This window comes from Bombina bombina, chromosome 8 (genome assembly GCF_027579735.1).
Source record: "Bombina bombina isolate aBomBom1 chromosome 8, aBomBom1.pri, whole genome shotgun sequence".
NCBI lineage: Eukaryota > Metazoa > Chordata > Amphibia > Anura > Bombinatoridae > Bombina > Bombina bombina.
Genome location: NC_069506.1, coordinates 247,880,902 through 247,908,895, shown reverse-complemented (window position 1 = coordinate 247,908,895; position 27,994 = coordinate 247,880,902). Strand labels below are relative to the sequence as shown.

Here is a 27,994-nt window from a genome sequence, read left to right as displayed (position 1 = left end):
GCTGATTGGATCATAGGTATTTTCCACTCAGAACCAGCAGTACTTTGAGAGTCCCGAGCAGTACCTCTAATGTGCATTTAACCCTTTTGCGGGGTTAAACACATAGAGGTTCAGGGTTGCTAGTATTAAAATGAAATGCTCTAAGGAATTAGGACATGTCATTGTTTGACTATAATGGTCCTTAAACTTCTCAATGCATGAAGCGAGTTCCACTTTCAAGGACATCAGCATTACAAAAGCCAAAACAAACAAATTAGAATTAAAAAATATATATAAAATAGTCAAACTTCAGCTTTACAATAACAAGACACAACCTCAAGACTAGATACTTCACAAGAACAATCTTTTCTTTTTGAATTTCACAAGCTTGAATGAGGATCTGTTTGAAAAAATTGCCACCATACCCCTAGAGTGCCCTGAAATGACCACAGTCAGGTCCTTGTTTGTTTCTTCAAGTTTTCGGAAATGTCTATTGTTCTATCCATCGAGACTTCTTTATCCATATAGAGCAGACATGCAATTAGGAACATATAGAAAACCCATTTTAAAACCAAATTTTCTAGTAATGCGGTTGTTTTATTTTATTTTCTGTGTTGGGGCACTTAAAGGGGCATAAAACCTAAAAAAATGATTTTATGATTTAGATAGTCATGTCATATTTTTGTGTTCAATTTTTTATTGAGGTTTTTATAAATGACAATCATAAAAAACAAAAATAAAAAGGTTTACATTCTTTCACAATAAGAATATGAAGACAGAATGTTCTCAAACTAGAACAGTGTGGTTCATAGATACATGGGCCATGTTTATAAAGCAATATATAAGTTAATAGTACATGAGGGCTGTAAACAAAAGTTGGGTCATATCAAACAATCTTAATTGAATACGCACATACCGCATACGCCAATATACGCACATACCGCATACGCCAATATACACACATACCGCATACACCAACTTTCATTAGATTGGCAAAGAAAACATATTTACAGTAGAAATAAATAAAAAATTAGAGCATTGACCCGCCAAAAGAGAACATAGAGGAACACATCCTTGAAAACTATATGCTTGTCTAAAATACAAAAAGGACAAATGAGTAAGCCTAAATTAAACCTATTTTTTTTCCTTTCAGTATGAGCTATATGGTAACTTCTGGACTAGTCTCTCTTGGATCAACTGCACCATTAATGTTGTGTCATATGGTAGTTACATGGAGGCCACTTTTGGGCCATTTGGAGAGTCAAAGTATTTAGTGACAGCGGATAAGCACTGCTTGAGGTTATGTAGTATAAATAAGAGTATTTAAATGGGAATAGGGGCTGGATATCCAAGCACAGGACCACATGCTATGTAAATCTCTTGACCTGAGGCACTTATCAAATCTAGTGAAGTATATAACCTGTAGCCAATAGGCCATCTAAATATATTGAAGATAGGGCACCACTGCTATGCCTTACGTAAATATATAGTATTCATTGGCATCTTTTAATCAGTCGATGAACTGAAATAAGCGCCATGTCAGGTATGTAGGTCCAAGCAATGTTTGGCCTAATCAAATGTGCCTAAATCTAAGAGAAGTGAATTTTATGTTGTAATTTGTTGTAGTCCTCTTTCTTAGGTTCGGACACCTGTGAGACTTAAGGAGTCAGATTTTGGGGATCTATGATATCTTATCTTATAAGAGAGTAAAATAATATGGGGGTAGAGTCAGGTTTAAGGTGCAACAAGACCCATGCTAACCTCCGGCCCCTCTGGAAATAAGAGTATAGGAGCTCTGAGAGCAGCATATTGTTGGTAACTGAAAGGAAAACGTTAGGCTCAAACAACAGTAAGCCCTTATAATAAGAGTAATATATGCTTTTAAAGTTAAGAGCACTTAATGAACACAAAAGTTATATAGTGAACTAGTTTCAGAGACCTTAGTACTTATACACTTTGTAAGGCATTGAATACAGGATGCTAGGGAGTATCTGGGTGCACATAAACAGTGAATGCAACTAGCTCATGTATGGTACCAGAACCTATAAACTGTATATACATTCACAAAATTGCCTAAATATGGATAGGTATTATATTCAGCAATACTGGGCGATCAAATATCTAAATGTGCAGGATCAAACATCTTTATCAATGGGGAGTTGTCTCTTAACCGATTGTTGCATAATTCTAAAGGGTGAGTTTTTATTGTTCTAGTGAAGAATGTTAAACTTGACTATAGAAGAAAATTTGTAGACTACTGAAACACTATGTGTAAATATATATGAGACACAAACTAAACAAGATGATCTATGCAGCCAGATATTGCGGGTGAAGTGTGTTTACCTAATGCATTTTAACATGTGAAACAGGACTTAAGCTGAACAACACATAGCTACGGAAAAAAATTATTATATCCCAGTTCTCAGGCTGTTAGCCCTCATCTAGGGTACTTATAATACCCAAATAGGGTCTAGGTATATGTCCAGTGTATTTAAAGTCAAATGTTCCAAAGCGTACATGGGGTATTGAGGCTTCATAGGCAACCAAACTGACAGTTAACTATCACCAAACTGGAGTCCTAATTAGATTACCCCACACCTGTTCTCACAGTATGCTTACAAATCCAATTAGCAACAAGAGATGTCTTGTTGGTCAAGTTCTATAGTTTTGCAGAAGAGCAGCCATGGCAAGAAATTCTAGGGTCCAGGGCCGGTTCTTTAGTGGGGGTGCTGTCATAGTGAGAAGGACGCCATCTTCACTGGGTACATGGCAAACTTCAACTCCCATCTCGTTGTTCAAACCTCTGAAGATATTTACCAGAACCAGCTCAAGTCCCGTGCATCCAAGCATGTTGTCCCATGGCACTGGCAAGATAGTGCTGTGGCCTAACTTAAGGCCCTCCATGTCGTCGGGGTAGTCTCCTCCCTCTGCAAAGGTAAAGTCCAAGGAGCTTGTCATTCGGTCGGGGACCCGTGCCTGGGCCCTTCAGCAGCACCACCCACAGGCAACATATCAGGGTCATAAGCAGGTAAGGTGACCCAATATATTTCAACCGGAGGAGAGCCGGCAGCGTTTTTCAAAATCTCCACGAGGTCCTCTCGCTGGGTATCAAGACGGTTACACAAATCTCTCAGTAGGTAGATGGCTGATTCCATGTTGAAGATCTTGATTATAAGGTGCCATATTAGATTGGTAATCACAGCGTAGTGGAAGCTGTTCTACCTGGATATCCAGGGTGAGCATTGAAAATGATATGTAGGCCATCAAGTCTTCACTGGTCTGGATTAGTTCTCTCTGCGTTGTTATAAGCCCAATAGTTATATCTATTGATGCAGCGTTTTCTGTTTAGTAACATAAGAGAGATATAGGCTTACCATGTCACTATTAATGAATAATCAGTGGATTACATTGGATTGAGTGAGGAGCTCCAGATTTAGCATCCTAGCATGGCCGCTTCCCAGACACCCCCCCACCCACATAGTCATGTAATTTTAAGCAACTTTCAATTTTACTTCAATTATTAATTTTGCATTGTTTTCTTGGTATCCTTTGGTGAAAAGCATTCTAGATAGGCTCAAGAGCAGTAATGCACTAATGGGAGCTAGCTGCAGATTGGTGGCTGCACATACTGTATATGCCATTTGTAATTGGAACATCCAATTTGTTCATATAGCTCCCAGTAGCACACTTCTGCTCCTTAAACAAAGGATACCAAGACAATAAATCAAGCTTGATAATAGGAGTAAATTTGAAAGTTGTTTAAAATGCTATGTTCTATTAGAATCATGAAAGATTATTTTTGAGTTTCACCTCACTTTATTAAGCTACTTTTTACTTTACAAACGTTTTGCATTCTTAGACCTATGAACTGTAAATGATTTATATTGTTGTTAACTTGCAGCTATTGAGCAAAGACAGCCATTTTTTTCTACTTATTATAAGTTCAAAGTGAATGGACTGGGCAAACTGACTTCAATCTATTGGGGGTAAAATTGAAATAACTATTTTATGCATACTTGATTCAGTATGTTGAATGAACATATGGGAAGAAATTGCATATGCAGCGTCGGGCACAAAACCCAGCGCCGCCTATTTTTAGTCGGATTGAGCCATCACATATAGGGACCGGCATACAAGTTTAACGCATATATTTCACCAGTTGCCCGCTGTTTTTTCTCCCATAAACTAACATAGAACCGTCATCGCAATTTGGTATTACACATTCAGCGCAAGGACTTACGCAGCGAGAGTAGAGACATTTTACTCCATTTTCACCCCGCCACACATAGGCAGGTGCAGCAAACCTTGCACTGAATATGAAAGTACCGTAACTGCCTGGAATCCTTAACAAACATCTAACGCATGAGCAATATCCACCCCTAATCCGCCATTCCCCCACCACAATAAATTAAAATGTATTAACCTCTAAATCGCCAACCCCCCACAACACAATCTACCTTTTAAAACTATTAACCCCTAATCAGACAACCCCCACATCGCAAACTACCTAATAAATGGCTAGATTACGAGTTTTGCGTTATGAGTCAAAAAGCCTCATAACGACGCTTTTTCACTACTGCTGGTATTACGAGTCTTGCAGGTATATATGTACCGCCCACTTTTTTGGCCGTAACGCAACGTAACTACCGCAGTTTTCAAAAAGTCCTTTTTCAATGGAACTTCCATAGTGCCGGTATTACGAGTTTGCCTGTCCGGCCTAAAAATTGAGCGGTACAGCCCATAACTACACGATCCGCATGGTCATCTGAAAGTCAGAAGTTATGGGTTTTATGTTACAAAGCCGTAACATAAAACTCATAACTAAAGTGCTAAAAAGTACACTAACACCCATAAACTACCTATTAACCCCTAAACCGAGGCCCTCCCGCATAGCAAACACTAAAATAAAATTATTAACCCCTAATCTGCTGCTCCCGACTTCGCCGCTACTATAATAAACATATTAACCCCTAAACCGCCGTACTCCCACATCGCAAATACTAGTTAAATATTATTAACCCCTAATCTGATGTCCCTAACATCGCTGCAACCTACATTACTGTTATTAACCCCTAATCTGCTGCCCACAAAATCGCTGCCACTATACTAAAGTTATTAACCCCTAAACCTAACCCTAAGTCTAACCCTAACACCCACTAACTTTAACATAATTTAAATTATTTCAGTTAAAAATTGCAATTACTACCTAAAATATTCCTATTAAAACTAAATAAATACTTACCTGTAAAATAAAACCGAAGCTAGCTACAATATAACTAATAGTTACATTGTAGCTAGCTTAGGTTTTATTTTTATTTCACAATTAAGTTTGTATTTATTTTAACTAGGTAGACTAGTTACTAAATAGTTATTAACTATTTACTAACTTCCTAGTTAAAATAAATACAAAATTACCTGTAAAATAAAACCTAACCTGCCTTACACTAACACCTAACCTTACACTACAATTAAATAAATTACATTAATTAAATACAATTAACTAAATTACAAAAAAACAAACATTAAATTACACAAAATAAAAAAGAAATGATCAAATATTTAAACTAATTACACCTAATCTAACAGCCCTATCAAAATAAAAAAGCCCCCCAAAATAGAAAACAACCCTAGCCTAACCCCCGAAGATCCACTTACAGTTTTTGAAGACCGGACATCCATCCTCAACGAAGCCGGGAGAAGTCTTCATTCAAGCGGCAAGAAGTCCTCAATGAAGCCGGGAGAAGTCTTCATCCAAGCGGTAAGAAGTGGTCCTCCAGGCGGGCAGAAGTCTTCATCCAGACGGCATCTTCTATCTTCATCCTTCTGACGCGGAGCGGCTCTATCTTCAAGGCATCCGGTGCAAAGCATCCTCTTCTTTTGACGGCTACTGAAGAATGAAGGTTCCTTTAAGGGACGTCATCCAAGATGGCGTCCCTTGAATTCCGATTGGCTGATAGAATTCTTTCAGCCAATCGGAATTAAAGTTGAAAAAGTCCTATTGGCTGATCCAATAGGATTGAGCTCGCATTCTATTGGCTGATTGTAACAGCCAATAGAATGTGAGCTCAATCCTATTGGCTGATTGGATCAGCCAATAGGATTGAAGCTCAATCATATTGGCTGTTTGCATTAGCCAATAGGATTTCTTCAACTTTAATTCCGATTGGCTGATAGAATTCTATCAGTCAATCGGAATTCAAGGGACGCCATCTTGGATGACGTCCCTTAAAGGAACCTTCATTCTTCAGTAGCCGTCAAAAGAAGAGGATGCTCCGCGTCAGATGTCTTGAAGATGGAGCCGATCCGCGTCGGAAGGATGAAGATAGAAGATGCCATCTGGATGAAGACTTCTGCCCGTCTGGAGGACCACTTCTTGACGCTTGGATGAAGACTTCTCCTGGGTTCATTGAGGACGTCTTGCCACTTGGATGAAGACTTCTCCAGGCTTCGTTGAGGATGGATGTCCGGTCTTCAAAAACTGTAAGTGGATCTTAGGGGTTAGTGTTAGGTTTTTTTAAGGCTTTATTGAGTGGGTTTTATTTTTAGCTTAGGGTTTGGGCTGAAGAAGAGCTAAATGCCCTTTTAAGGGCAATGCCCATCCAAATGCCCTTTTCAGGGTAATGGGGAGCTTAGTTTTTTTTAGATAGGATTTTATTTGGGGGGGTTTGGTTGTGTGGGTGGTGGGTTTTACTGTTGGGGGTTGTTTGTATTTTTTTTACAGGTAAAAAAGCTGATTTTTTTGGGCAATGCCCCGCAAAAGGCCCTTTTTAGGGCTATTGGCAGTTAAGTTTAGGCTAGGGTTTTTTTATTTTGGGGGTGGCTTTTTATTTTTATAGGGCTATTAGATTAGATGTAATTAGTTTAAATAATTGATCATTTCTTTTTTATTTTGTGTAATTTAGTGTTGTTTTTTTGTAGTTTAGTTAAAGGACCAGTCAACACAGTAGATTTGCATAATCAACGGATGCAAAATAACAAGACAATGCAATAGCACTTAGTCTGAACTTCAAATGAGTAGTACATTTTTTTTCTGACAATTTTAAAAGTTATGTGTTTTTCCACTCCCCCTGTACCATGTGACAGTCATCAGCCAATCACAAATGCATACACATACCATGTGACAGCTATCAGCCATACACACTTATTCTTGCACATGCTCAGTAGGAGCTGGTGACTCAAAAAGTTTAAATATAAAAAGACTGTGCACATTTAGTTAATGGAAGTAAATTGGAAAGCTGTCTAAAATGGCATGCTCTATCTGAATAATGAAAGTTTAATTTTGATTGAGCATCCCTTTAATTGTATTTAATTAATGTAATGTATTTAATTGTAGTGTAAGGTTAGGTGTTAGTGTAAGATAGGTTAGGTTTTATTTTACAGGTAAATTTGTATTTATTTTAACTAGGTAGTTAGTAAATAGTTAATAACTATTTAGTAACTAGTCTACCTAGTTAAAATAAATAAAAACTTGACTGTGAAATAAAAATAAAACCTAAGATAGCTACAATATAACTATTAGTTATATTGTAGCAAGCTTAGGGTTTATTTTATAGATACGTATTTAGTTTTAAATATGAATTATTTAGTTAATGATAGTAATTTTTATTTAGGTTTATTTTAATTATATTAAAGTTAGTGGGTGTTAGGGTTAGGTTTAGGGGTTAATAACTTTAGTATAGTGGCGGCAGATTAGGGGGCGGCAGATTAGGAGGTAATAAGTGTAGGTAGGTAGCGACGACATTGGAGGCGGCAGATTATGGGTTAATAAGTGTAATGTAGGTGGCAGCAATGTTAAGGGCTGCAGATTAGGGGTTAATAAGTGTAGGTAGGTAGTGACGACATTGGGGGTGGCAGATTAGGGGTTAATAAGTATAATGTAGGTGTCAGCGATGTCGGGGGCAGCAGATTAGGAGTGTTTAGACTTGGGGTTTATGTTAGGGTGCTAGGTGTAAACATAAATTTTCTTTCCCCATAGGAATCAATGGCGCTGCGTTACGGAGCTTTACGCTCCTTTATTGCAGGTGTTAGGCTTTTTTTTAGCCGTCTCTCCCCATTGATGTCTATGGGGAAATCGTGCACAAGCATGTTAAACCAGTTCAAAGCAGCGCTGGTATTTGGGTGCGGTATGGAGCTCAATGGAGTTCAACGTTGCTATATTGCCTGCTAATGCCGGGTTTTTGCAAACCTGTAATAGCAGCGCTATAGGGAGGTGAGCGTCACTGAGCGGATGAAATAACTTGCAAGTTAGTACCGAGCCGCTCATAACTCAAAATTCGTAATCTAGCCGCAAAGTTAGTAAACCCTAAACTCCCAACCCCCACAATGCAAAGTATCTAATAAAAGTATTAACACCTAAACTGTCAACCCCCCATAATGCAAAGTACCTAATAAAAGTATTACATTTAAACCGCCAACCCCCCACAACGCAAAGTATCTTATTAAACTATTGGCCCCTAAACCACCAACCTTTCACAACGCAAAGTCCCCTAGCCTAATACCCCCCCTAAGATAACACCAATTAAAATATGATCACATAAAAAAAGACTACTTTAAAAATTAATTACAAATTAAAAAAATTAAAAAATCCTATCTTTACCTAAAAAAAAAATCCTAACATTCCATGAAAATAAAAAACTAAGATTACATAAAAATAAAAAACCTAAGATTACAAAAACTAAAAAAAGCTAAGATTACAGAAAAACTACCTTTGTAATGCCACTGTGTATGGACATTGCCCTTAAAAGGGCAATCAGCTCTTTTAGTGCCCATGAAAATAAAAAAATCCCTAATTAAAAAAGTTATTCCTAATATAATACCCCCTTAAAAACAAAGCCACCCCAAAAAAATAAAAACACCCCCTAATCTAACAATAAACTACCAATAGCCCTTTAAAGGGACTTTTGTAGGGCATTGTCCTAAAGAAAACAGCTCTTTTAATTAAAAAATACAAAGGGCTCCATGTACGAAAGCTGCTCCGGAGCCTTTGCGGGGCAGGTTCGCATAAGCGAGCCTGCTTCCCGCAATGTAAGAAGCAGCTGCTTCCTACACTCTACGCCACCTCTTAGGTGGCGAAGCAAAATCACTGAGAGCTCGCTCGCTCTCGGTGATTGACAGCCCCTTCAGTCGCGTGATTGGTCGCGCGACTGAAGGGGCGGGCATTACACACTCCGCTGAGTGTGTAATGATACATACGGGTAAGCGGATCAATAGATCCGCTGCCCGTGTGTAGCGGAGGCGGGCGGACAGCTTCGCGAGTTAAGAAGCTGTCCGCCCGCCTCTTAGTACATGGAGCCCAAAGTCTCCCATAACAGTACAACCGCCAAAAATAAAAAAGACCTAACAAAAAAAAAAAAACTAATAATTTGTATGGACAGTGGCATCACTAGGGGGTGCGGGCCGCACCGGGTGACACCCTCCAGGGGATGACAACAATTCTTTGAATTTCTTGAAATTCAAAGAAATACAATGTAGAGATGTATAGATTTTTTATAACAGGGGCCAGCAGTTGTGAACATTAGTGGGACTGTGGAAGTTGTAGACACACTTAATTTTTTTGCCCCTTGAGCCCACGCTGCAATTTCCACAAATAGTTTTCCTGGTTGCTTTTGCTTGTTTGTACTTTGCTCCTCCCCTGCCCAATTTCACTATGAATGTTGTGGGCATGCTGTGGGGCTTGCAAAGTTGCGCTTCTAGCCTAAACCTGCCTGCCTATCTGTGCTCACTGCTCAGTTACATGTGGAGCAGTGGAATCACTCACTGCTGTGCTGTCTCTCTAAACGGGAACCAGGAAATTGTGAGGGGGTGCCTGGCACCTGACACTGTCTCTTAAAGGGACAGTCTACACCAGAATTTTTATTGTTTTAAAAGATAGATAATCCCTTTATTACCCATTTCCCAGTTTTGCATAACTAACACATTTATAATAATATACTTTTAACCTCTGTGATTATCTTGTATCTAAGCCTCTGCAAACTGCCCCTTTTTTCAGTTCTTTTGACAGGCTTGCAGTCTAGCCAATCAGTGCCTGCTCCCAGATAACTTCTTGTGCACGAGCACAGTGTTATCTATATGAAATATGTGAACTAACACCCTCTAGTGGTGAAAAACTGTTAAAATGCAATCTGAAAGAGGTGGGCTTCAAAGTCTAAGAAATTAGCATATGAACCTGCTAGGTTAAGCTTTAAACTAAGAATACCAAGAGAACAAAGCAAAATTGGTGATAAAAGTAAATTGGAAAATGATTTAAAATTACATGCTCTATCTGAATCATGAAAGTTTATTTTGGCCTAAACTGTCCCTTTAAGTTAAGGAGCCATGTATGTCTGCCCACCAGACCGGTACGGTTATGATACACTAAGTGCACAATGAAGAGGTAGGAGGGGAGGTCGGGCGGGGGTCAGAGGTGATTGGCCATAAGAAGCGGTAGGAACATGACCCGGGGCTGTGCACTGACAGACTTGGAACAGAGTCAGAGAGCAGAATTTCCATAGTGATTTATTTTTAGAGTGCACTGTTTAACTTTCATTTGATGCTCTGCTGAGCCAGGGAGCAGCTCTAGGCATGAGCTTTATAATTAATGCAGTGCAGTTTACATATTTTGTATATGTGTGTGTCTGAGTGTTTTTGTGTGTGTGCGCCTGAGTGTTTGTGTGTGTCTGAGTGTTTTTGTGTGTGTGTCTGAGTGTTTTTGTGTGTGTGTTTTTGTGTGTGTGTCTGAGTGTGTTTCTGAGTGTTTGTGTGTGCATCTGAGTGTGTTTTTATGTGTGTCTGAGTGTGTGTGTGTGTGTGTGTCTGAGTGTTTGTATGTGTGGGTGCCTGTGTTTTTGTGTGTCTGCTTTCTGTCCATTGGAGAAATTTGCCTTTTTTATGAAATCCTCTTCTTGCAGTAAAAAAAAAAACATAACTGGGGGGTGGGGGGGGGGGTGACACCATAATTTTCTGCACCGGGTGACACCAACCCTAGTAAAGTAACACCACTGTGAATGGACATTGCCCTTAAAAGGGCAATCAGCTCTTTTAGTGCCCATGAAAATAAAAAAAATCCCTAATTAAAAAAAAAAATAACACTAACCCCGCCGATCTGCCACCAATCCGCGCCACCAAGAAGATGAAAGATGGTGCCGCACTTGAAGAAAGCCTTCGTCGCCTAGATGAAGACTTTTCTCTGCCTGTAAAAAGATGGATGTCCAGACTTCAGGAATGGTGAGTACAGTTTTTGGGGTTAGCGTTATTTTTTTGGCGGGGGGGTATTTTTTTTTTAATTAGGGATTTCTTCATTTTCATAAGCGTAAAAGAGATGATTTCCCTTTTAAGGGCAATGCCCATACAAATGCCCCTTTAGGGGCAATGGGTAGATTAGTTTTTTTTTAGTTAGGTCTTTTTTATTTTGGGGGTTTGGTGTGTGGGGGGACTCTGTTACGGGGGACTTTGTATTTTTTTCATAAAAGAGCTGTTTTCTTTAGGACAATGCCCTACAAAAGGCCCTTTTAAGGACTATTGGTAGTTTATTGTTAGATTATGGGGTGTTTTTATTTTGGGGCTGCTTTTTTGTTTTTAAGGGGTTATTAGATTAGGAATAACTTTTTTTTATTTTGGATAATGTAGATAGGTTTTTTTTTAATCTTAGCTTTTTTATTTTTTGTAATCTTAGCTTTTATTATTTTAATTTAATCCTAGTTTTTTTTTATTTTTAAGGAATGTTAGGATTTTTTATTTTAATGTAAAGATAGGATTTTTTATTTTTGATAATTTTTCATTAATTTTGATGGTAGATAGTCTTTTTATTGTAATTGTATTTTAATTGTGGTTAATTTAGTGGGTATTAAGTTAGGGGCCTTAGTTATTAGAGTATAACTGCCTTTTGGGGGGTTGTCGGTTTAGGGGTTAATAGTTTAATTAATTGTTTGCATTGTGGGTGTTTGGTGGTTTAGGGGTTAATAGTGTAATTATGTACTTTGTGTTGTGGGGGGTTGGCGGATTAGGGGAAAATAACTTTCAGCTATATTACGAGTTTTGCTTTATGAGTGAAAAAGCAGCATTATGGCTCTTTTTCACTACCGCTGCTATTACGAGTCTTGTAGGTATAGCTGTACCGCACACTTTTTTGTCCGTCACGCAACATAACTACCATACTTTTTAAAAAGTCCTTTTTCAATGGGACTTCCACAGTGCCGGTATTACAAGTTTGCCTGTCCGGCCAAAAAGTGAGCAGTACAGCTCATAACTACAAGATCCGTACCGTAAACTGAAAGTCAGTAGTTATGGGTTTTACGCTACAAAGCTGTAACATAAAACTCATAAATAAAGTGTTACAAAGTACACTAACACCCATAAATTACCTATTAACCCCTAAACCGAGGCCCTCCTGCATTGCAAACACTAAAATACAATTATTAACCCCTAATCTGCCGCTCTGGACATCGCCGCTACTATAATAAACATATTAACCCCTAAACCGCCGCACTCCCGCATCGTAAACACTAGTTAAATATTATTAACCCCTAATCTACTTCCCCCAATGTCGCCGCCACTATACTAAAGTTATTAACCCCTAAAACTCTGGCCTCCCACATCACCGACACTAAATAAATATATTAACCCCTAACCCTAAGTCTAACCCTAACCCTAACACCCCTAACTTTAATATAATTCAAATAAATCTAAATAAAACCTACTATTTTTACCTAAATAATACCTATTTAAGACTAAATACTAAAATAAATACAAATTTACCTGTAAAATAAAACCTAACCTAAGTTACACTAACGCCTAACATAACAATAAAATTAAATAAATTACATTAATTAAATACAATTAGCTAAATTACAAAAAAAATAAACACTAAATTACACAAAATAAAAAAAACAAATGATCAAATATTTAAACTAATTACACATAATCTAAAAGCCCTATCAAAATAAAAAAAAATTAAAAAAAAAACCCTAGCCTAAACTAAACTGCCAATAGCCCTTAAAAGGGACTTTTGCGGGGCATTGCCCCAAAGAAATAAAAAAATACAAACGACCCCCCAACAGTAAAACTCACCACCCACACAACCAAACCCCCCCAAATAAAATCCTATCTAAAAAACTTAAGGTCCCCATTGCCCTGAAAAAGGCATTTGGATGGGCATTGCCCTTAAAAGGGCATTTAGCTCTTTTTCATTGCCCAAACCCCTAATCTAAAAATAAAACCCACCCAATAAACTCTCAATGAAACCTAACACTAACCCCTGAAGATCCACTTACAGTTTTTGAAGACCGGACATCCATCCTCATCAAGCCGGGAGAAGTCTTCATCCAAGCGGGCAGAAGTCCTCAACAAAGCCGGGAGAAAGTCTTCATTCAAGTGGCAAGAAGTCGTCCTCCAGGCGGGCAGAAGTCTTCATCCAGATGGCATCTTCTATCTTCATCCTTCTGACGCGGATTGGCTCCATCTTCAAAACATCCAGTGCAGAGCATCTTCTTTTTTCGAATCCTCTTGAAGAATGAAGGTTCCTTTAAATGACGTTATCCAAGATGGCGTCCCTTGAATTTCGATTGGCTGATAGAATTCTATCAGCCAATCGGAATTAAAGGGTGAAATATCCTTAGACATCACCCACAAAAATGAAAAACAAATGTTGTGACAGATTGCTTTTTACATTTTATAGGTGATGTCTAACACCCTTTGTTTTTAAACATCCTTTTTTAAATAAATATATGTTTTAACATATGGAAGTCTGAGCCTTTTTTCCTATCACACTACCTGGATAGACTGGATATCTACATCCTATTGCAGGATCAGTGTAGCTGGGTCACTGCGAATCCCCAGCCTGTGTCATTCAGCACATTGGGTGCTGCTCCTTTTGTGAGTATCATTGCAGTTCAAGATTTGCTTCATTTATCAATATATCAGTGTTGCACTAGGAGGCACCCTTTCTTCTTTGTGATTATATCCACAGATCTCTGTCCTTTGTCAATTATCTACCACACCACCTGTATATTTTGGACCTCTTCATCCTATTGCAGGATCAGTGTAGCTGGGTCACTGTGAATCCCCAGCCTGCGCCATTTAGCACATTGGGTGCTGCTCCCTTTGTGAGTATTATTTCAGATTTAGATTTGCTTTATTCATTATTACGTCAGTGTTGCACTAGGAAGTGCCCTCTTTTTTTGTGATTTTATTCACAGATCTTTATCCTTTGTTTATTATCTATTAGAGGAGCTGCTCATATCCTCAGGAGTTCATCCGTTTTGGTTGCATTTTTGGATCATTGTGTCCAGACGTTCCACTACCATGGATGAATAAATCAAGACAATCTTGCTCAGCTCAAACTTGGGTTATAAAGTTCTCACAAAGACACAGCTAAGATGTGTCCCATTACTGGTGATTATAATTGTACACCTGTTTTTGATATGTATATAGCTGTTTGGCTGTTTTCCACGTGATTTACACTTATAGGAGCTATTTTGTTAACTCTTATCTCACACTTATCACATATATAGTTTAGTCTAAATTAAATCAACTCATACATTATCTCATATATAGCGCCCCCTAAGGTTGGACATTTCGGTGTCACAGCAGTTGATTACTATCTCTGGGTCATTTAAAGGAACCTTCATTCTTCAAGAGGATTCAAAAGAAGAGGATGCTCTGCGCCGGATGTCTTGAAGATGGAGCCACTCCGCTTCGGAAGGATGAAGATAGAAGATGCCATCTGGATAAAGACTTCTGCCCACCTGGAGGACCACTTCTTGACACTTGGATGAAGACTTCTCCCAGCTTCGTTGAGGACTTCTGCCCGCTTGGATGAAGACTTCTCCCGGCTTGATGAGGATGGATGTCCTGTATTCAAAAACTGTAAGTGGATCTTCGGGGGTTAGTGTTAGGTTTTATTAAGGGTTTATTGGGTGGGTTTTATTTTTAGATTAGGGGTTTGGGCAACGAAAAAGAGCTAAATGCCCTTTTAAGGGCAATGCCCATCCAAATGCCCTTTTCAGGGTAATGGGGAGCTTAGGTTTTTTTAGATAGGATTTTATTTGGGGGGTTTGGCTGTGTGGGTGGTGGGTTTTACTGTTGGGGGGTTGTTTGTATTTTTTTTTACAGGTAAAAGAGCAGATTTCTTTGGGGCAATGCCCCGCAAAAGGCCCTTTTAAGGTCTATTGGCAGTTTAGTTTAGGCTAGGTTTTTTTTTTGTTTTTTTTGTTTTTTTATTTTGATAGAGCTATTAGATTATGTGTAATTAGTTTAAATATTTGATAATTTTTCTTTTATTTTGTGTAATATAATGTTTATTTATTTTGTAATTTAGTTAATTGTATTTAATTAATGTAATTTATTTAATTTTAGTGTAATGTTAGGTGTTAGTGTAAGACAGGTTAGGTTTTATTTTACAGGTAAATTTGTATTTATTTTAACTAGATAGTTAGTAAATAAATAATAACTATTTACTAACTAGTCTACCTATTTAAAATAAATACAAACTTAGCATAAATAAAACCTAAGCTAGCTACAATGTAACTATTAGTTATAAAATAAACCCTAAGCTAGCTACAATATAAGTATTTAGTTTTAAATAGGAATTATTTAGTTAATGATAGTAATTTTTATTTAGATTTATTTTAATTATATTAAAGTTAGGGGTGTTAGGGTTACGGTTAGACTTAGGTTTAGGGGTTAATGTATTTATTTAGTTTTTGTGATGTGGGAGGCCAGAGGTTTAGGGGTTAATAAGTGTAGTTAGGTGGCGCCGATGTCAGGGGCGGCAGATTAGGGGTTAATAAGTGAATTATATGTGTCAGCGATGTTGGGGCGGCAGATTAGGGGTGTTTAGACTTAGGGTAATAGGTGTAAACATAAATTTTATTTCCCCATAGGAATCAATGGGGCTGCGTTACGGAGCTTTACGCTCCTTTATTGCAGGTGTTAGGCTTTTTTTTAGCCGGCTCTCCCCATTGATGTCTATGGGGAAATTGTGCACGAGCACGTAAAAGCAGCTCAAAGCAGCGCTGGTATTTGCGTGCAATATGGAGCTCAATGCTGCCATATTGCCTGCTAACGCCAGTTTTTTGCAAGCCTGTAATAGCAGCGCTATTAAAGGTGAGCAGTGGAAATAATTTGCAAGTTATTACCAAGCCGTTCATAACGCAAAACTCGTAATCTGGCCGTTAATTAGGTAGTTTGCAATGAGGGGGTTGTCGGATTAGGGGTTAATAGTGTAAATAGGTAGATTGTGTTGCTGGGGAATGGCAGTTTAGAGGTTAATAGGTTTATATAATATTTTGCATTGTAGGGGGATGGCGGAATAGGGGTTAATAACTTTTATTAGTAGTTGCGATGTGGAGGGTGGCGGTTTAGGTGGTAATACCTTTATTAGTAAGATTGTGATGTGGGGGGTTTTGATGTGTCAGTTTATTTTTTTTTAGTCGGGTTAGATTTTTTTTTTAAATCAGCTTTATTGGCAAAATAAAGAAAATACAAAATTATACAGAGTGAATTCGGTTCACAGTGAAAAAAGAAAATTAAATACATTTGACAATCTGTATATACAAAACATTGCTGACGCAAAAACAATTTTTAAATAACGAGGGAAGGCACATGTTTATAAAATATAGAAAACATGAGAAGGGGAAAAACAAATAGTGCACAATGTCAATGTGGCATACATCGAATAAAACAAATGAACTAAAGGATAGTGTAACACTACTTTCAACACTCCGTGTGTAGAATATTAAGATGTGTTAGGTGTATCTTGGAACTCTCCTTTTATAAAGGACTCCCAGGAGGCTTTTAGGTCTAAGTATAGGGGCTCTTGCCTGTGTATTATATAGGCATATTCCTCTAAGTCTAGTATCTGTTTGAATTTCTCATACCATAAAGATAAACTTGCTACCTCTTTATTTTTCCATCTTTGGGCTATAAGATAATTTTTTTTTGAAGAGCGGAAAACTTGTGTGGTATGTTGTTCAGTAACCATACTAAAGGATCGGGTGGCAATTTAATTTGCAGCATTCTAGATGCAGCTTCTATGATGGAGTCCCAGCTCGCTCGAATAGGGGGGGCAGGACCACCATATGTGTCCCATAGAGCTTATTGAGGTTTCGCATCTCCAGCACTTATTGCTGGCGGAGGCGAAGAGTTTATTTATTCTGCTAGGTGTTAAGTACCATCTCTGGATAATTTTTAAATTGGTCTCTATGAGATTGCTTGACGAAGATACTTTAGTTACATTATTAAACATGCGCATCATATCAAAATGAGAAATTTCTGCGTTGAATTCCTCCGCCCACCTGTCAATGTAGAGGGGAACATAACCTGGAGGGGGAGCCTGCAAAAGGGTGTATGATAATGAGAGGGTGCATTTCATTGGGCTGGGGGACCTGCATAGGGATTCGAATGGGGTTGGTGGACGTATGATGTTTTTCCTGACTGGGTGTTTAATGATGAAAGAGTGGCATTGATGCAGGAAAAGCCAATTTGTGAATACATGAAGACCATTTTCGATTAAGTTATCTAGGGTGAAGAAGGCATGCTTGTTACCTATTTGATAAGACAAAATTGCCCTGTGCTGTGTTCTGTGTTGTGATTTCCTCCAGTTTTGTCCAGGGGGGAAGTCAGTATTGTCTGTGAGGGGTGTTAAAGGGGAAAATCTGGATGAGAGGAGAGGATTTTTGGCTAGAGTTTTGTCCCAGACATTAAAGGTTTCTTGTATTATAAAGTTATTGTTAGTCAGTTAAAGTAGGCCTGCTTTGCTTTGCCAACAGAGGGATCCTAGGTGTTGAGATTGTGTAATGTTATGTTCCATTTTTACCAAATTTTTTATGGTCGTAATTTGTGAACCAGTCGATTATACGCTGGAGAAAAGTAGCCTTCCTATAGTTTTCTAAGTTTGGGACTCCCAATCCCCCCGATTTGATGGGTTTGCTCATGAGATGTTTGTTGATCCTGGCCTTGCGTTTATCCCATACAAAGTCTAAGATCTTATTTTGCAGGTTAGGCAGATATTTGGGAGGGATGGGAATTGGAAGAGTCTGAAATAGGTATAAAGCTCTGGGGAGAATATTCATCTTAACTGAATTGATTCTTCCTAGCCACGAAATGTTTTTGGATCTCCATGAAGACATATCTGTTATTAATGAGTTTTGGAGGGGTATATAATTGGCTTGGAACAGGTCTTGTGTGTTTGGGGTAAGGTGTATCCCCAGATATTTCAGGGATGAAGGTTGAATACGGAGGGGGCTTAGGTTGGTAATCTGGGTAGATATAGAGCTGTTACAGTGCACTAACAGAAGTTCTGATTTCAACGTGTTTATTAAGTAATTAGAGACTTTTTAAAAAGCTTCTAGCTCTGCCATTAGGGGGGGTATAGAGTGAACAGGGTCTGTTAGACAGAAAAGAATATCGTCTGCATATAACAAGATTTTATGATTGGTGTCCTGTATTTGTAGTCCCTTTATGTTTGCATTTGAGCACACAGCTGACACAAGGGCCTCCACTACGCAAGCCAATAGTAGTGGGGATAGGGGGCATCCCTGTCTGGTCCCATTTGATATCGGGAACGAGTTTGAAGTTATTCCATTTATTCTCACTTTAGCAGAAAGGGAAGTGTATAGGGCCATTATTTTTTAAATGAATGTTTCACCCAAGTTATATTTATGTAAGATCTCTCGAAGGAAGTGCCAGCAGACACGGTCAAAAGCTTTTTCCGCGTCCGCCAACACCACCGCGAGGGGGGTTTGTGTTAGACTGGCGTAATGGATAATTTGTATTGCTCTGACTGTGTTATCTTTGGCCTCTCTAGACGGGATGAACCCTACTTGGTCATTATCGATAATATGTGGTAAGATTTTATTAAGCCTGTTGGCCAATAATTTTGTGTATATTTTCAAATCCACATTGAGCAAAGATATTGGACGGTAATTTGGTGCTATATCTGGGTGTTTGCCAGGTTTTGGAAGGACCACAATTTGTGCTTCTAGTGAGGATCTTGAAAAAGGGTTATCTTCGTTTATCGAATTAAACATGGGTAACATATAAGGGAGAGAATTTCCTTAAACACTTTATAATAATGGCCTGAAAAGCCATCGGGGCCTGGAGCTTTGTTGTTGGGAAGGTTTTTGATTACATCTAGGAGTTCTTCTTGTGAGATCGGGTCACTAAGGGACTTTTGTTGGTCATTGGAGATTGACGGTAGGGATATATTTGATAAATATTTGTTTATCAGGGCTGCTTTATTATCGTAAGAGGTTTGCTGTTTGCTGTGAGATGTGTTGGAGAGGTTATATAATTGAGAATAATATGATCTAAATTCTTCAGCTATTTTTTCTGATGTGTGTAGTTCTTTACCATGTTTGTTTTTCAGAGTCATAATATATCCTTTGTGTAACCTTCTTTTTAGTTTTCTAGCTAACATAGAGCCACTCTTGTTATTGCCCTCATAGTATTTTTGTTTCAGTTTAAGGGCGTACTTTTTGCATTCTTTATCTAATAAGTGGTTTATTTGTGCCTTGCAGTCTGCGATTTGTTGTGCTATTTGAGTGTTGTCTGGTTGCTCTTTGAGTAGGTCCTCTAATTTGGGGAGATTTATCAGTGAGTCATTGAGTAGTCTGTTCGTCTGGCGAATCTTATGAGCTTTGATGCTGATCAAGTCCCCTCTTATGACCGATTTGTGGGCTTCCCATAAAATTTTAGGGTCATTTACGGATGATGAGTTAAAGGAGAAATATTCACCTAGTGTTTTTTCTAGGCGTTGGAGATTTAATGGGTCTGCCAATAAAGAGTCATCTAGTCTCCATGTGTAGGTAGGCAGGGGTTTATGTGGCCATTTAAAGGAGCATTGTATCATAGAGTGATCTGACCATGAATTAGGGATAATGTCTATGCTTTCTACTTTGGCTAGGCTATTGACGTCTGTCATGATATAGTCAAGACGAGAGAATTTGCGGTGCGGGTGGGAATAAAATGTGTAGTCCAGGCCTTCTGGATTATGTACTCTCCAGATGTTGTGTACTGTTAGTTCTTTTAAGCAGTGTTTTACCGTGGAAATAATTATATGTGAGACTGAGGACAATTTGTTTGAATTATCAAGGAGGGGATTAAGTGTGAGATTAAAGTTTCCGCCTATAATCAGAGAGCCTTTTATATTCTCTAGTAGTGAGTTAGTTAGTGATTTAAAGAAAGAATCTTGCTTTGAGTTGGGGGCGTATAAATTCACTAAAGTTACCATTGAGTTATATAGTCTGCCGGTCAGTATGATGTACCATCCTTCTTTGTCTGTGAGTTTTTTAACCAATTGAAATGGGGTGTTATTTTTAAGTAAAATTCCCACGCCATTAGTTTTATTAGTGTTAGAGGCATAATAAGACTGGCCAAACTTACATCCAAAGGTTCACACCCTTTTAGGAAGTGGGTCTCTTGGATAAAAATAATGTCTGCTTTTTTTTTTTTTTTTAATCCTGCAATACAATGTTTCTTTTGTGAGGGTTAATCAAGCCCTGGGTGTTTACCGTGAGAAGGTTTAGAGAATCCTTATTAGGGGTAGTCAAGAGTGATAAAGGTTCTCACGGGAGGTTAAATGTGTATCCGTGCTTATGGGAATAGGTCTGAAGGAGATGAAGAGTATTAGGCGTGTATTGTTAGCTATTAAGTATGAAGGAGTGTGGAAGAAAGCGTCTGCAAAGATTTCTAGGAAGTGTACACATATTGTATAGAAATACGACAAAGTATGCCACATGTATGCAACACTAAACATTAACATTTGCAAAGTAACAGTGCCGGGGAAAGATACAAACATAAGGGAGAATGTGTGGAGAACACCAACACCAACAATAAGTAAACAGTTTTTAGGAACTATTGTTTTTTAAACTTTAGAAATGAGCATGAAACTTAACCAAAGTAACTTTTGCTAATATGTCCATCAGCTAACCTGTTGTGGGTAACTTGACTTAGAAAAGAAAATCAATAGCAAAAATTTAGACATACCATCATTTGGCAAGGGTCACCAGAGACCAAAAGTACCACCGGAGCCTGAGTATTAGGCCACTAGATAGTTCATGTTCCACTTGCAGTGTCTCTCTTTTCTGCTGAAGCAGACGGATTACTCTTTTTCTTTTTAGGGAATACTTTAGACCAGCCAGCATCAAGGTCTCTTTGAAGGGGTCTTGTAGACAGAGAGTGGTCATCATTAGTTGAAACATCCGCAGGATGTGGTAGCTTAAAGGTCACTTGTAGCGCATCTGAGAGCAGCTTGAGATCCTGCTCAGATCTATATGTAAAAGTTCGGCCTTCATGTGATACCTGGAGACAGAAGGGGAACTCTTCCCTTGGAGAGTTCTCGTAATAAATCTGATGTCCTTCCATTTTTGGATAGTTGTGGGGCTCAAATCTAAGTAAATTTGGATGTCATGGTCCCGAAAATGGATGGATTAGGATGATCTTGCAGCTTTCCATATTATTTCTTTATCAGTAAATCTGAGGAATCTCAGAATCACGTCTCTAGGAGGAGCATTCTGCGCAGGTGGTGGGCGAAGAGCCCTGTGAGCTCTGTCTAGCTCCATTGCTTCTACTTGTGTGTCTTTTTGGATGAACTTGAATAAATCTTGGATGTAGTCATGAAGATCTGCTGAGGACATGGTTTCTGGGATGCCTCTGATCCTCAAGTTATTACGATGGCCCCTGTTATCAAGATCTTCTATTTTATCTTGTAAACTTTAAATTTGAGTATCATGAACATTGGTTTGGGTTGTTATATTATCAAACAAAGTGTTCAGAGATTCCTGACCCTCTTCTACGTATTCCAATCTGTAGACAGGTTAGATTTTTACGTGGGATTTTGTTTAAAACTTAGGTGCCGGGAGTTCATATACTGCCATAAGTAACTGGCGACTCCAGAAATGTGTATTTACAAACATTTCTGAACCTCATCAGTTTATCCGACTTTATGTCATCTCCTGGTGCGTTTTATGTGATTCACCCGATGTGCGAGGTATACTTATAGGCGACGGGGGTTTCAGTACTTCTGCTGAAACCTACATCGTATATGTAATCTCGCTCATTACTTGCAATTTAACAATAAAGGAAGCATGTTTTTAGGATATACAGTATATGAAAAATGCACTACAATAGAGCTATTTCAAAATAAAAAGTGTGGCTTTCCTGAGAAGAGGGTACTGTGTTTTGCAATAATAGGTTTAAGCATACACAAAAGAGAAATTAGAAAATGCACCAGTTACATTGAAATAACTTTTGCAAAAGTGTTTCCATGGAACATTATTTCAAATTGTGTGACCCTGATAAACATACATACTTTACATAGGCCATGCACACTCGTAACCACAAAAAATACTCATGATGCAATAATGCTTTTAAAGGGATACCAAACCCAATTTTTTTATTTCATGATTCAGATAGAGCATGCAATTTTCAGCAACTTTCTCATTTACTACTATTATCATTTTTTCTTTGTTCTATTGGTATCTTTATTTGAAAATGCAGGAATATAAGCTTAAGAACCAGGCCCATTTTTGGTGCAGCACCCTGGATAGTGCTTGCTGATTGATGTCTGCATTTATCCACCAATCAGCAAGCGCTACCCAGGTGCCGAACCAAAGATGGGCCGGCTCGTTATCTTACATTCCATTTTTTTTTTTAAATAAAGATACCAAGAGAAGGAAGAAAAAATGATAATGTGAGTAAATTAGAAAATTGTTTACTAGTACCTGCTCTATCTAAATCATATGTGGGTGTTTAGGGAGATTGGAGGATTTGTGGCATTTAAGCCAAGTGCTGAATTAGACACTATGGTTATATAGAAGTATGGTTAAAAACAAAACACTTTATTAAACATATATATATCAGATCACTACCAGTAGATCTATATCCCAACATTAATTAAAAATAAAAGGGCATCATGACTAGAGGTGAGGTTGTCAACGGTGTCACCATATTTGTACAGGAAATCTGCACAAGTGCATATCTTCTGTTGCAAGCTAACCAAGGTGGGATAGGATGACTCAAACTCACAGAAAAGAAGCCCCTCTTGATCCAATGTGGCTGCTGGCATAATACATACTTAAGTGTTTTGAAGATCAACTGACATTCAACATATAACACAGTGATTGCTTAAAAAGGAGAGCACACTCAAAATTAATGTACAATATACTTCTATTATCAAAAGTTCTTCCTTTTCTCTGTATCTTTTATTGAAAAGCATCATTACCCAGGGAGGCTCAGGAAAAGGCATGGGCAAATGTGGTGCAAGTACAATTCTTTTGGTAGAATAATTAGTCATTTGGACAAATGAATGTCGATAAGGGCGAAAATCCCTTAAAATTTGTTAAAAAAATGTTATTTCTGATTTTAGAACGTCACTTTCATTTTTGAATGTTCATAATTAGATTGAATATCCACATTCAAAATTTAAAATGTAACATTTGATTGAGCAAATACTATTCAGAAGGTCACTAGTTCGTGGGAGGGAATTTAGTAAATTGATACATAATAGGAACAAATATATTGATACAAAATGTTCTAATTCGAATATTGCATAATTTGAATATTAAATTTAAAAATAGCATTAGAAATATATATTGATTCAAATTTTTATAATTCAAATATTGCAAAATTAAAGATAATATTTCAAATACTAATACGTTAAACAAATGATGTACAAACATTACAATTTTGAAATGAATGAACAAATGTGTTAAAATTGGTTTAATTTTTTTAAATGTCCTTACTCAGGAGCAGCAATTCGCTACTGGTAGTTAACTGATGATTGGTGGCTGCAAATATGCTTCTTGCTATTGGCTCACTCAAAGTATTCAGCTAGTTCCCAATAGTGCCTTGCTGTTTTTGAACCTACCTAGGTTTACTTTTCAACAAATGATACCAAGATAACTTATCAAATTTTATAATATAAGTAAATTGTAAAGTTGTTTAAAATTGCATGATTATCTGAATTATCAAAGCTTAATTTTTAAAAGTATTGCCCCTTTAAATTCGTACATCACTCAAGAGATTCTTTTAAACTTGTGTATCCCTGGACTGCTCTGGAATTGCACATTTGTATTTATTATGATTGTCATTTACTTGTATGGCGCTGCAAAATTCTATTTCACTGATCCTTAAAAGTGTTGCTGATAAAATTCTTTATAAAACTTTTATTTTGTATGCAGATCTTTACCAAAGCAGGACATTGTAGTGCTGATACATACAATGCATACATACAAATATTATGTCACTTTAAGAGTGACTTTTTTCTGCTACATGTGAGCATTTTGTACTAATAAATATGATTAATAAATATGGGGGGAGGGGTTCCTCTCAGTTAATGCATCTGCAGATAAATGTTCTACTGACACTATTTGTATTTTCTTCTTAATTTTTTGTATTTATCATTCAAAAAAATTAGACAGAGGAAGTTTCCAAAAATCCCAAATATTTTATGCTGTATAATCTGCTTGGGAAAAAAAAGTGTAAATTATTTTCAAGGATAAAGGGACATTACATTTTTCTTTAATGATTCAGATAGAGCATACAATTATAAGCAACATTCTAATTTACTCATATTGTCAAATTTTCTTTGTTCTCTTGCTATCTTTATTTAAAGGGACAGTCTACAGCAGAATGTTTATTGTTTTAAAAGATAGGTAATCCCTCTACTACCCATTACCTAGTTTTGCATAACCAACACTGTTATATTTATACACATTTTACCTCTGCGATTATCTTGTATCTAAACTTCTGCAAACTGCCCCTTTATTTTTGTTTTTTTGAGAGACATGCATTTTAGCCAATCAGTACTGGCTCCTAGGAGCTCTACGTGCGTGACCAGAGTATTATCTATATGACACACATGAACGAACACCCTCTAGTGGTGAAAAACTGTAAAAATGACCTGAGAGAAGAGGCGGCCTTCAAGGGCTTAGAAATTAGCATATGAACCTCCTAGATTTAGCTTTCAACTAAGAATACAAAGAGAACAAAGCAAAATTGGTGAAAAAAGTAAATTGGAAAATTGTTTAAAATTTCTCTCTACACTAAAGCTAAAATTAACCCTGCAAGCTCCCTACAAGCTACCTAATTAGCCCCTTCACTGCTGGGCATAATACACGTGTGATGCGCAGCGGCATTTAGCGGCCTTCTAATTACCAAAAAGCAACGCCAAAGCCATATATGTCTGCTATTTCTGATCAAAGGGGATCCCAAAGAAGCATTTACAACCATTTGTGCCATAATTGTACAAGCTGTTTGTAAATAATTTCAGTGAGAAGCCTAAAGTTTGTGAAAAAGTGAATGATTTTTTTTTTTATTTGATCGCATTTGGCGGTGAAATGGTGGCATGAAATATACCAAAATGGGCCTAGATCAATACTTTGGGTTGTCTACTACACTACACTAAAGCTAAAATTAACTCTACAAGCTGCCTACATGCTCCCTAATTAACCCCTTCACTGCTAAGCATAATACACGTGTGGTGCCCTAGATCAATATTTTGGGATGTTTTCTAAAAAAAAATATATACATGTGAAGGGATATTCAGGGATTCCTGAAAGATATCAGTGTTCCTATGTAACTAGTGCTAATTTTGAAAAAAAGTGGTTTGGAAATAGCAAAGTGCCCTATAACTTGCAAAAAAGCAAAGAGCATGTAAACATTGGGTATTTCTAAACCCAGGACAAAATTTAGAAACTATTTAGCATGGTTTTTGTTTGGTGGTTGTAGATGTGTAACAGATTTTGGGGGTCAAAGTTAGAAAAAGTGTTTTTTTTTCCATTTTTTCCTCTTATTTTATAAAAAATGTTTTAGTAAATTATAAGATATGAGGAAAATAATGGTATCTTTAGAAAGTCCATTTAATGGCGAGAAAAAACGGTATATAATATGTGTGGGTACAGTAAATGAGTAAGAGGAAAATTACAGCTAAACACAAACACTGCAGAATTGCAAAAATAGCCTTGGTCCCAGACGGTCAACAAATTGAAAAGTGGTCTGGTCACAAAAGGGTTAAAAAAATGGTCAATATTTGTTAAAGGGATATGAAACCCAAATAAATTAATTTATGATTCAAATATATCATTAAAATTACTTCTGTTATCTAATTTGCTAGATTCGCGTGGCATTATTTGTTGATGGAGCAGCAATGTACTACTGGAAGTAAGCTCAAAAGGCATATATGTGCAGCCGCCAATCAGCATTTTCTGTGCCTATCTAGGTATTCTTTTCATTGAAATATAAAAGGAGAGCAAAACAAATTAGATAATAGAAATACATTGGAAAGTTATTTAAAATCACGTTCTATCTAAATCATGAAAGAAAGAAAAAATTGGTTTCATGTCCCTTTTAAGAATAATAGTTTGTATTTGAAATAATAGCCCTATTGCAACAAAAGTATCATTAAATAAAATATAATTTTTCAGTAGATTACATGTAAAAAAAATGGATACATAAAAACATATAATGCATCAATTTCCTACTACCTGAGGGCTAGATTACAAGTGGAGTGCTAATTTATCAAGCGCCCGTAAACAGACACATTTAGTGGTTGGTTATTGCTATCGACCGAGATCGCAGTAGCAATTACGCTCAGATCTCTTGTTCATTTTCTAAAAGTCCCTCAACTAGCCCCAAAATAAAGTGAATTTTAGTTTTTTATAAAAAAAAATGTAGCATTTTTTAAAATAAAAAACAACTGCATAAAGCAGTTTAATACGTAAATATACTGTATATGTATATAAGCTTATATATATATATATATATATATATATATATATATATATATATATACAGCAAGATACAGGTGCACGCACACAAACAATACGCCAGATGCCAGGGTGCTAGAGTAGGTTAAGGTATAGCGAATAGAAAACAGCACTCTCTGGACTTAACAGCAAATAAGATACTTTATTCGGTAACGTTTCAGGGAATGCTCCCCTTCATCAGAATGGTCTGATGAAGGGGAGCATTCCCCGAAACGTTACCGAATAAAGTATCTTATTTGCTGTTAAGTCCAGAGAGTGCTGTTTTCTATTCGCTATATATATATATACTGGGTGAACTGATATTATAAAGTGGAGTGCAAATATCACTTTAGTGAAAGTGATATTTTGAGTTCCATTAATAATCTGGCCCTAAATTAATCATTTGAATGAGAAATAAAGATCACTGAAACAATTACCACAAACTTTGAAAACATTAGTTGATAAACTGATATCAATTTCAGGAGCCATCTAACATGCTATTGCTAGATGTTCAGAATATCTGAACTGGAGCACTGGTGAAATATTCAGTAACTATAGTTATTAACCTACGCCCACCCAAGTTAATCTTAAAAATATGGTCTGTTAGTCTTTAATTAAAAAAAAATGAATGTAGCGTATAACAGAGCATTTTTAGAAGCCAGATAATATTATCTGATGAAGCTATGCATTAAAAATAATCCTAAAGTTTTTATGATTGGTTGATTGTGGTTGCCTGGTTACCTGGATTCACAATGCCTCTCCTTAATTAGATATTATACACAATACTCTGACTACTGGCCTAAGGAAATTACCTTGGAAAAGTGCAACAAGTAGAAGATGTCCAAGAATATCCATGTTATGTTTGTTCCTAGTCAAAATAAAAATGTTTGTTAGATACAGACTGTAAATAGAATATATGCGGGGGAATCTGCTTACATCAGACCTACAGAAAGGGAAATATTATGTAGCAATAAAACCACAGCCTTTGAAAGAAAACATTGTTCATGTATAATGCAATTTAAATTCCTCTTGCAGACCACATAGTATTTTTGCATGACTCTGGGGAAAGTGACCAGTTGCGGACAGGAAACACGCTTAGAGTGGGTTACCTTAGCAGTCACATACTGTGAGGTTTGAGTTCCTGCGGTGCTTTTTTGTTGGTGAGCACGATACTGCAGCTTTTGTCGGAGAACGTTAAGCATCCCATATAGGTTACTAACTGAGCAGATATCACAAGCTTGATATTTGATGTGTCTGAATTTCACCTATGTTTGTGAGTAGTTTTATGTACTGTA

At 37.2% G+C, this 27,994-nt stretch overlaps 1 protein-coding gene across 1 annotated transcript in view; it reads right to left on the bottom strand.

The window, feature by feature from the left end:
* LOC128638160 (myelin-associated glycoprotein) overlaps positions 1 to 27,578 on the bottom strand; it is a 109,083-nt gene extending 81,505 nt beyond the window's left edge. Inside the window, exon 1 of the mRNA XM_053690023.1 lies at positions 27,512 to 27,578. Within this exon, the coding sequence (XP_053545998.1) occupies positions 27,512 to 27,554 (43 nt within the window). The 5' untranslated portion in view covers positions 27,555 to 27,578. The remainder of the gene's footprint in view (positions 1 to 27,511) is intronic.
* Positions 27,579 to 27,994: the final 416 nt, after the last annotated feature.